This window comes from Brienomyrus brachyistius, chromosome 8 (genome assembly GCF_023856365.1).
Source record: "Brienomyrus brachyistius isolate T26 chromosome 8, BBRACH_0.4, whole genome shotgun sequence".
NCBI lineage: Eukaryota > Metazoa > Chordata > Actinopteri > Osteoglossiformes > Mormyridae > Brienomyrus > Brienomyrus brachyistius.
Window position 1 is genome coordinate 26,759,102 of NC_064540.1, and position 11,098 is coordinate 26,770,199.

General features: G+C 42.3%; 1 protein-coding gene across 1 annotated transcript; it reads left to right on the plus strand.

Annotated features, from left to right (window-relative positions):
• The first annotated feature begins 4,562 nt into the window (after nt 1-4,562).
• LOC125747491 (peptidyl-prolyl cis-trans isomerase FKBP1A-like) lies at nt 4,563-8,448 on the plus strand. The gene is made up of 5 exons (XM_049022798.1): nt 4,563-4,716; nt 4,809-4,856; nt 6,616-6,728; nt 7,225-7,397; nt 7,518-8,448. The coding sequence occupies exons 1-4, from the start codon at nt 4,680-4,682 to the stop codon at nt 7,351-7,353; spliced, it is 327 nt and encodes a 108-aa protein (XP_048878755.1). The 5' UTR covers nt 4,563-4,679; the 3' UTR covers nt 7,354-7,397; nt 7,518-8,448.
• The last annotated feature ends 2,650 nt before the right edge of the window (nt 8,449-11,098 follow it).

Below are 11,098 nucleotides of genomic sequence, written 5' to 3' on the forward strand. Positions count from 1 at the left end.
TGTAATTCTGCAGCCCTTTGTTTGGTATATAGGGAAAAGTCACCCTTTCTTGTGTTAGTATATGAGTTCGTTCATGCCTATGACTGTCTAAGTGTGAGTGTAAAATGCTTTTGCTTTTGTCTGCCTTAATTCTAGCGCATGCTTTTGTGTGTTCTATGGGTCAATATTTACTCATTCTGTAAATTCCATTTGTTGTTTTACAGTTTTCTGCATATGCATAGTGTTTTTGCAAGTGTTTGCTTTTGTATGTGTTACATTTGTGTATTTGTGTCCCAGGAAGGTTTACCGGCTGTCAGCCCTGGCCTAACCAGAAACATCCATCCTATGCTGCCTGGTGATGTTCCTCTGTGTGAAGATGATGAAAGATCAGGCCTTTTCTGTCTGAGTATGGAGCTCAGCTTCTAGGCCAAGAACTTTTAACCTCAGGACTAGAGTACTGCAACTTTACCAGCTTGTGCTGTCAGACCACTGCAGACGGTTCAAAATGTGGCAGCATGTCTGGTACTTAACCAGCCAAAATGCTCTTATGTTACACCCCTCCTTGTCTGACTTCATTGGCTCCCAATATGAACTCACATAAAGTTCAAGTTCTCGGTACTGGCCATCAGGTCCATTAATGAACAGGCACCCACCTCCTCCATCAAGGGGCTCCTTAAGACCAATATCCAAGGGCTTCAGCATGTGAGAATTATCACTCCAGATGGTTCTCTCGTGTGGTTCCCCGATGGTGGAATGAGCTGCAGAACCACTTCCAATCATCAGATTACCTCTTCACCTTCAAAAAACGCGTTAATTCCTCCATTAACCTGATCTCTCTCTGTACTCTCTGCATATTATTAATGTTGCACTTCTCATCATTGAATTATCTTATTAGGTTCTTGCTTTGTTGGAAGATGCTCCATGGCTCTTGGTCCTATTCAAGTTACGCTTCTACCTGGGTATTCAATGGAAGCTGCACTTAAGCTCAGCTTCTTGACTGCTGTATAAGAACATAAGAACATAAGAACTATACAAACGAGAGGAGGCCATTCGGCCCATCAAGCTCGCTTGGGGAGAACTTAACTAATAGCTCAGAGTTGTTAAAATCTTATCTAACTCTGATTTAAAGGAACCCAAGGATTCAGCTTGCACTACGTTATAAGGAAGACTATTCCATACTCTGACTACACGCTGTGTAAAGAAGTGCTTCCTTAAATCCAGTTTGAAATGTTCTCCCGCTAATTTCCACCTATGGCCACGAGTTCGTGTATTTGAACTAATGCTGAAGTAACTATTTGGTTTGTAATGTATGTAATGTGCTATTACTATTATTATTATTAGCTATTATTGCCTTGCTTATACGCTTTAGACAAAAGCTTCTGCCAAATAAAATAAATGCAAATGTAACTGTAAAATGAAGGAGCAATCAGGTACACTGGAGCAATTAAGAGGCGGTTCGTTTGGGCCTTGCTTTAGGGTGTGTGATGAAATACGCAAGGGAGGAGTCAGAAATTATAGGGTGGGGGGACCGGCTGAAAATCAGGTGGGCCAGTCCCATAACAATTCACTTGGCCAAAAAAAAAAATCACACTGCAACCTCAACTACATTTTTTGCTTTCACAACCCAAATTTGGGTCACTGGTTTTCCCGCAGGATGATGATACATTCATGCACATAGTCTCTGGATGTTAAATGATGCAATTAATTTCTTCCTGAAGCGTAACACAGCTGAGTTCCATATTATATAACTGCACCACCTGGTGTCCTACAGCAGGATCTGCTACAGGGTGCAACAATGCGATTACAGGGAGCAGAGCTTAGTATACATTCTAGACAAGGTCATTATCATGATAGCTGTAACTGATGTACATATAGAAGCCTGATACTTTTGTATGCGTGTTTACTTCCTCAAGTAATATCAATCTGAATGAGAAAATTCACTTTGAATTAATGTGAAGTAATGTCAATTTTGAATTAATCTATTCTTTAAATGTTAATCCACTTAGTAGACCCTGTCCTACAGGGGTTTTTAAGGGTTTAAAGAGATCTGTAAAACTTGTGTGTGCAGCGTTATCCTCCAAGAAAGTGGTTAAGCATCCCAAGATAGACAGAGTTTGGCAGCCATTGAATTAATTAAGTTATTTCTCCATTCTGTGTACTATTATGTTGTATTCAGCAGATTACCTGGTATTGGTACCTTTTTTCTGCATCTGTTTGATGTATTTGTGTGGCAAACCTCAGGAAACTTTGCCCTATTCTGCACCCATGTGGTTAGCCTGTGGAGCTACTTCCAGGTCCAGCGACTGTCCCTGTTGGTGATTGAGGTCCATCTGCTTCGTCTGTTCAGCAGGCCGGATTTGTACTCACAAGCAGCATTGTGACATTCTCACAAAGGATCTGCTCTAGAAATCATAAGGCCTTCATACATGCCAGCATTGATGATATCTGAGCAATGTCTAAAGCATGCCAACAGCCTGAATTTAGATAGATGATGAGTGCAGTATGAGATACGAGAGAATAAGCTTGTCATCAGCTAGCCAGGATGCTTAGAACATGCTTATTGTCTATTGCTGTATTTAGTTCCCCTCTCTGGTGATACACGACCTGGTAACCTCTGACCTTGCCCTCGATCAACTGACAGCAGCAATGATTTCTGTCCAATCCTAGCAGGCGATGTTGGTGCGAGTCAGGAAGAAGACGGCACATTGGTTTCCCTGTCAATTCGGCCTCCTCTGCATTCCGCTGTCTTGAGCCGAGTAAATTTTTCTTTTGTTACCCTTTGCTACCCAACGCACCTCTCGGTACGCTTCAGCAAGTGCAGAGGCCGTAAAAGTGTGCGCCCTTCCGACACACCCCTGTGGGTGTCTGTCCTACTGCAGCTGCCATCCCTCAGTGCGGGTGTTATGGTGACACTTGGAGAGTCTGATCTGATTTCTGGAGAGTCTGACAGCTGGAAGCTGCCAACCTGGATGCCTCCCAGTCAGGCGCTGATGTAGTGGCTGGCTGACAAACTCTGACCCATTTTATCCTCCTCCAAAGTCCTCTAAAGTTACTTACAGAGTTTATACTCTTTATGAGCAAAGATTTCAGCAGAGAGGTCCCAGATGCAAATCTTACTTTAGCTGTTACTCTCTGGCTGATGCTGTTATCCAAGGCAATAATAGTGCAATGTGCCAAAGGCCCATAAACATGTTACACTTAACCTAGTACAGCTGTGATTAAAGATGTCCATCTGACTTCTGTAACGACCTGTTCAATACAGGGGTCAAGAAATGTGTCACCGGTTGTCATTTGGAAGACCTGCAACGAAGAACTAAGAAAATATCTGAGTACTGATGAATAAGCAGGACAGGAAGTACACTTCTGCCTTTGAATTTTGGGGCTGGTGAAGACTTTTGAAACTGGTGTGGACTGGAAGGGAAAAAATGTGAAATCTAGATTAAATCTGGCAAAACAATCTTTTTTCTGGGCATATTATGAGTCAGTTTGAGAATGCCATGATGCTTGGAAAGATTTAAGGTAGAGGAAGAGGATGACCAGAAATAAGGTGAATGGGGTAGGGAAAGGGGTCTCACAGCAGGGGGTGCCCCTTGGAAAAATGTGTTATGTGTGGAGAGTCCTTGGTAAATTGTTGCAAATTTTGTATAATCATCTGTTATCAGAAAGGGCGCTTGGTAAAATTTGCCAACCATGGGTGTCCCCCTTGGTAAATTTTGCATTGGCCCCCCTACCATTCCCTGCCCCCTCTGCTACTGCCCCCAAATTTAATTTGCCATCATTTCCCCCCACCTATAAATAAACCTTTGCCTTCATATGGTACTGGATTCAATCGTCTCAGTGCATGCATCATGCCACTCAGGCAGAGGGATTCTTGTTCATATGGTCTCCAGCAGTCAACACGATATCGACAGCACATAATAATAATAATAATAATAATAATAATAATAATAATAATAATAATAATAATAATAATAACGGACATACCCGCAGTATGCTGGATTGTGTTATTATGATAACAAAATGTAGTTTTGCACCTTGGCAAAACTGGGCGGCATAGCTAGCTTTTCGAGTGAGTTTACCAGTTGTGCACAAAAGAAATGACAAAGCATCCATTTTATATATGAATCTGTTTCAATATTCCACATCCCGAGGCCCAATTAACACAGATATGTGACCCATTTAATAAGCGGCCAAAATAAAAATAGAACACACTTATTGTAAATGGGGGAGGGAGAGACTATTTAAAAATTTATCTATTTCATATTTAACAATCCCGAGAACGGTTACTTCTCCTGTCAATTTCTCCTATACATTGATTTTACGTCCGTATTAATGACATAATTTCGACTTCATAACATTTTATAGATTTTATATCTTCTTGTATTCCAGCTTGATAATCAGTTATATATCTATAGTTGATTATGTACAGCAAAGGGTATTTCTGTTCATCAAAAAAAAAACTTAACCATAAAATACCATTCGAATTATTAAATAGCGATGTGCCAAATTGTTTTTTTACCGGCCTTTTTCTACTAGTTATCAGGAGCGAATGGGTTAATCCGAAATGCGCCACTTACGTAAGTGACGCGGCCGCGGCTTCCGCTCTTCCCACGCACGGCGCTTCCAGTCGCTGTAGAAGCCGACTGCTGCTCGGAACGGGTGGTGAAGCTGTCTAGCTAGTCACACCGCTACCAAGCGAAATGGGAGTCGAGATCGAGACAATAACCCCGGGTGACGGTAAGCTACCTGGCCCGTCTGACCCGTCCGGGCTGTTGATCTGCCTTACTGACCTTTTCCCGGCCGTTTTATTTTCCTATGCTTTTTTGCAGGGAGGACTTTCCCCAAGAAAGGACAGACCTGCGTGGTGCATTATGTGGGTGAGTCCGACAGCTATACGCCTAACCAACGAACGCGATACCTGCTCTCCCCCCCCCCCCCATCGGGGGCTAGGCCCCGCTTATCCGCCGTGTACGAAATGAATGCAAAAAGCCATAACGATCAGAAGCTGTTGGTGCTGATCCGTCGAGTTATAGCCAGTCTACGGGTTAGCTGCTTTCGGCTTAGCAGGTTTGTCGTCGACTTTGGTGGTCTTCGGAAGCGAGGGAATGCGGCCAATCGGCTAACGTATATGCGAACGATCGATAAGCGGTCCCCTTATATTTTATATGTTTGGTTTGGCCCTAAAATGATGATTAAGATGGGCATCATCGATTCATCTCGGGCCCGGACATGTATTCATATTGGCAGGGCGGACGGAACGGACTGTCGGTTCCTTTGTTGGGGATAGGATGCAAGTGGGGGTTGGGGTGTTAAGCGACTGGGTGGGGAGCTGAGATTGCATGTTACGGCTTGGTTTTGCAGGTACGAGATGTTCTTTGACCACTACTTGCCGTTATTTCGACGCTACGCTGTTACCGTAAAGTTGACGGTAATAGTAACGATAACCCTGTTACTCGTCCTCGGCTAATTTCATTTTGTTGTCTCGGGAAGGCGGCCAGCCGTGTCAGGTCGGAGTGTGTGGGGGTTAGCGAAGCGATTTCTTGGATAAAATCGTTGGCACATAGCTCGCGATAGTACATTTCCGACTATACGCGTCGCACATGTCCTGGTCCAAAGCGGCAGCCGGGTTTGTGACAGTTTCTACAGACAGGGCAATTATGTATGGGCTTTCCAAACGCGTAACCTGGCCAGTTATGCGATTTTTGTCTTTTAAAGCCAACGCCTTCATAGGAGTTATCCGTTCCTGTTATCTGTTTCTTCGGCGAGCCGGGGGCTGCTTTGACCGACGGGAGGGGGGGGGGGGGGGCTTTTGGGAAGTATTGAATTCCGAGGCGAAATGACTTTTTTACTATATTAACACGCCATATTTTCCCGTGGTCAGTTATATCGCTTCCCCGGAATTAATAATTTCAGATATTGCTTCCAACCCCTCTAAAACACGAGTGTGTGTTCTGTCAGGTGTTTTTTTCCCTTTAATTTTTGCACAGTTTTTCACATGGTACTAGAGTTACCGAGAGTGTATGATTGTATCTGCAATCTAGTGAGTCTGTATGAGGTTTCCAGCCCGTGCTGGTAACGAACCCCTCTCCCCTCCCACCGTGATGGAGTGATACTGATTATGCTCGCTTAAGTGGTATTTTTCTACATGAGCCAATGACGTAGCCAGAGCAAGAGGGCTCAGTCTGATCTTTTGACGGTGCTTTTATGGACTGAGCCACTAAAAGGCCCTTTGGATATTCATTGAATGCTCAATGGTTCAAGTCAGCATCCTTCTTAGTGCCCCCCCCTTCCCGCAGCTGTGTCTGCCCATCCCTCGGATTCGTGGGAAGCAGCTGCTGTTGCCATTTGAGCCTCTTGTAGAGACTTCTGATGGAAACATCAGAGAGTGCTGCTGTGTGACCCTAAGGCATGGCAGCGTTTATGCGTGGGTAGTCTGTCTCCTTTCTGGCTTATAATGTAATAGGCAAACAATCTTTTTCATACACTTAATTCTATGGAGGAGGAGGGTATTGTGCTGTGAGTTATTTTTGTAATGCTGCTGGACAACAAGCCCCCCCCCTCCACTCCAACAAAGAGGGGGGTCAAAGTCTTTTATCATGTGGCTTTCAGCTCAACTCTCCCTTCCCCTCACAACAGGGTCCCTGACAGATGGAAGAAAGTTTGACTCTTCACGTGACAGAGACAAGCCCTTCAAGTTTAAGATAGGCAAACAGGAAGTGATCCGTGGCTGGGAGGAAGGTGTTGGGCAGGTGAGGGGGGGGAGACCATCTTTAGGACAAGATGCAACAATGTCTAGTTTTAGTAAGCCCATCTGATAAATACAGTATAATGGTTTTTCTATGTAAATGGAGCGCTGATGAATACCAGCTGTCTTTCAAGAATAGTGTTTGTTGCATTCATAGTGAATTTTTCCTGCATGTGTCTTCTGTTGATAGGCCCAAATTAAAATACCTCTATCAAAGTGTAGTGATGCTTTTCAGTTAGTGACATGTAATGCAAGCTGTATATGAGTCACAATGCAGGCACGCCTGCAAGGTCTGGGTGGGCCATTGCTTTTGCATAGAGGTAGATTTTGTCTTTCATGCCTTCACTAATATTTCCAGCTCTGTAAATGATTCCTCCTTCATGTACAGTACCATGAAATTGTGAGTTGGGGGGGAGGGGGGACTAGGTCATGGTAGCATCAGTGCTATCCTGTCTCAGAAGCACACTTCCCTGACTCTCTGCGTTTCTTTTGAGCTGCAGATGAGTGTTGGCCAAAGGGCCAGGCTGACCTGCACTCCTGACTTTGCCTACGGCAGCAAAGGCCACCCAGGGATCATTCCCCCCAATGCCACCCTGGTCTTTGATGTGGAGCTACTGAGCCTTGAGTGAAACCCTGACCCTTCTACACCCATCCTGTCTCTCTTCACTTTTGGGCAAGTCCTTCTTTTCAGTTGTCAATCTCAATTTGCTGGATGCTGTGGTTTTAAATATTATTTGGCTGCTCTGTAGTTGCTGTCTTGACTGTGCTCATCTCATTTTTTTTTTCGTTGCAGGTTGACTCCTATCTTGAATATGCGGATAAAGTTAGGAGTGTTATGCACTTGTTTCTATAAAGGTCTTCAATCTATTTCCTTCTGTTTTGGTCATCTTATCCATATAGAATAATCTGCATTGTTTCTTTCTCCTACAAATAAGAAATCTATGGGCCATAACCTTACAAACCTCAAAAGTTCTTAATCTTGAATTGTGCTTTTGTTTTGCTTTTTGTGTAAAATTTGTGCATGATCAAGCACGCCATTGACACATTTTACAGCAGTGGCATGTTAAGATGTGTATAGATTTGCTTGTTTGCCCTAAATGCATTCAAAGACACAGCTGGGGGGAGCAATCTTAAACAAAATTAAAAAAGAAAAGCACAGATATGGTCTTGAGTGTTTCACCATGTCCAAGTTCTGAGAAGATTGACCTGTTTGGCTTGAAAGGTGTCAGACTAATATAGGGCTGGGCAGAGAATGTGAGATCAACAAGATGTAGTAATACAATCATTACCAACTGCCTTACCTGTACAGGGCAACTCCGAGCCTTTTAGATTTGCTTCTCGTGTAAAGATCCACTTTTAGTACCACCTCACCGAACATGACTGCCCTCTGCAGGCAGCTGCAAGCGAGTGTCGCACCATCTGAATGTGGTGCTGGGAACCCTAGTGCCTGACTGGAGGAATGCATTACCGTAACTGCAAAGCCATTTTATTGGGGGGGGGATCCACGGCGGGGTCGTCCCTGTGTAGAGATGCATATACATAATCATAAATACATTTAAACAAATGGGGTTGGGTTTGGTCTGTGGACTGGTGCTTATGGGAGGAAGGAATGCATCCCAAATAAAATCTTAGCCACTACCTTATCTCCACCATCTTAGTCCTGCAGTTGCCATGAGAAATTGTTTTCTGATGCCAACTTTAAATAAATACCAAATTAAGTTGTACATGCATTCTGTGTTGCTGAATTAGTCGGACTAACGTGCTCATGGAATATTGTGGTTTAGGTCGAACCTGAAAATTAGGTGCGGAGAGAATAACAACAAACTGCTGAAGGAGAGTTTTCTGTGCCGTTGGGCCCTTGTTAGGGATAGGGGTTGTCTGACAAATCACAGAATACTTATCAGATGTAATAGGTGCTCAAGATCTGTAGTTCTTTGCCTGTCTATGGAGATTTTTGGCATCTTTATAGATGAATAAAAATGCAGCACGTGGCCTTTTTGCTGCGGCTGTGTGGGTGCGTGTGCTGAATTAAAAAGCTGGAAAATACAGGTTCCTGCAATAAAGCACTTCCTGCACTTTCTTTTTGGTTTTTGGCTTTGCACTGTGCCCTTTTTATGGCAGTGTATTGGGGAAATATTCATCGTTACATCAGGGATTGCGGCACTTTAGTAATTTCCATGTGGAATCAAATACGGGGTTTAATATGGTCAAATTGAAGAGAACCACACAGCATTGGGTCTGGTACAGCTACAATTTCAAACTTATCAATAGATTTGTGCCCTCATGGGTGGTGAAGTCGTCACCAAGCATTTCTGCATCTCAGCCATTTTGGCAGTGTTACATCTCTTCTCAGAGTGTCTTATTTTAGGTTTCTGTGTTCCGTGCTTCTTCATGGCCCCTCATTACATAATCAGAGCCAGGAAACGGAAAAAAAATGATTTCCATTGTTTTGGTATCTGTTGAGGGTTTTGTTTAAACAGGAAAGTATGTGTAAGGTCGGAATAATTTAGGGCTTTTCTTCTCAGTGGGATTCCCAACACAGCATAAGTTTTCCAATCCACAAGTCACATTGTTGTTTCCTCAGGAATGTGAGCTTCCTTTTTTCCTTCGTCTCCTGCTCCCATCATATTCTTTGCCACACTTTATAGCTCATTTTTCTGCTTCCAGTCTCTCAATTCTTCTATTTTTGTTCCGGGGATTGTTACATTTTCAACAAGGATCTAGGTTTTGCTTTGAGCCATAACCTGTGTCATGCCTCCTTATGTAGGTTCATAGTTTTTCCTTTTGCAGTGCAAGGTATTTCCTTGCTGAAAGGCCCTGCTGTCCAGAAATGAAGAGGTCGACCAGCTTGGCAGCTGTTGGCTGTTATTTCCCCACAGGAAACATCATGAAAGACAATGCAAGTTGTTGACTCACTATGTGTGTTTATATCTTGGCAAGAAAATGCCTTATAAAAATCAACAATTTATACATGTATAATGGACAATGCGTTCATTATAAAGTAACCCTAAAAAATGAGACATACTTGATTTTGGCATAGATTTTATGGATTAGAGAAAGGATTTCTGTTAGGGTTGCAACCAGGATTAAGGTTCCTATTAAGGTTAGAGATGCTATCGAGGTTAGACCTTGGGTTGAGGTTAAGCGTACAATTAGTTTAGTATGTTTTTTGTTGTTTTTACCATTAGGGTTAGATTGTGTGTTGTCATATTGTTTGCGGCAAACTTAATTAGCTTCCTGGCTAAATTGAACTAAAATTTAAAAATCTCTCCTATTTTTGATACAATACCCACCCCACATCAGGAGGAGGTGTATGCTGCTGTTGGATATCTACCACCAGAGGTGGGTAGAGTAGCCAACGTCTGTATTCAAGTACTGTTGCTTAAATACAGCAGCAGCTCTAATAGGAGTAAAAGAACTCAATGTCACTACTGGAGTAAGACTAAAAGAGTAGAAGAAAAGGTTACTCAAATACAAAATCTGAATTAGTAATTAGCAAATAGTACAATTACAGGGCTGCCTAATCAACAGCACGACTAATCAAAGAACACCATCTAAAATTAAAATATGCCTTGCCAATCAATAAAGCATGAAATATGCGAATAAAAAACCTTCCACCTCTTTGATAATCAAATACAATACACAAAGGGAAGCAGGGTTATTATAGTATTTTTGTGTTAAATTCTTTTTTATTTTTGTACTACTTTCAAATTTATCTCGCATTTCACTTCAGTTTTAATTAGTTACTGCAACATCTTTATCAGTTTGTTTACTTTTTTTTTCATCGGTACATTTCCATTTTCTGTTATTTATCTTCACTGAGATGTGTACGCAACCATATTCCAAAGCATGCTTTATAATGTGTACACACTTCAAATGAACTCAGATGAATTCAAATTCTGTTATGACAGAATGAAAACAAGCAAGCAAAAAGAAAACATTTTAAATGAGCTATGTTTAAGGATGCTTCCCATACATAAAATTGCTTTTGTTAGCTGCAAATTCGAAATAAGCTCATGCAGGAATCTGATATTTCTTAACAGCCATACTGACTAGGGATATTGAACTAGCGACTCTTTTGGTTTTGTTTTCTTTTTGAGAATCAATTCTAGCATTAAAATGTCAAATATTACCTGGTAATTTAAATGTTTATATTAATACAGGGAACAGGACATACTACTGGACAGGGTCGACTATAACGAGGGAGAGAGAGGAAGAGGCCCAAACTCTAGGAAAATAGACCAGTCTGCTAACATATCAACAGTTATAATCAGATCACCCCGATTTTTGGGCAACAAGAAGCAATGAGTATTGGAACTCAGTGGTATTGCTCATCCCTAATACCAGTTTATTTTCTATTCTGTAATACCGATT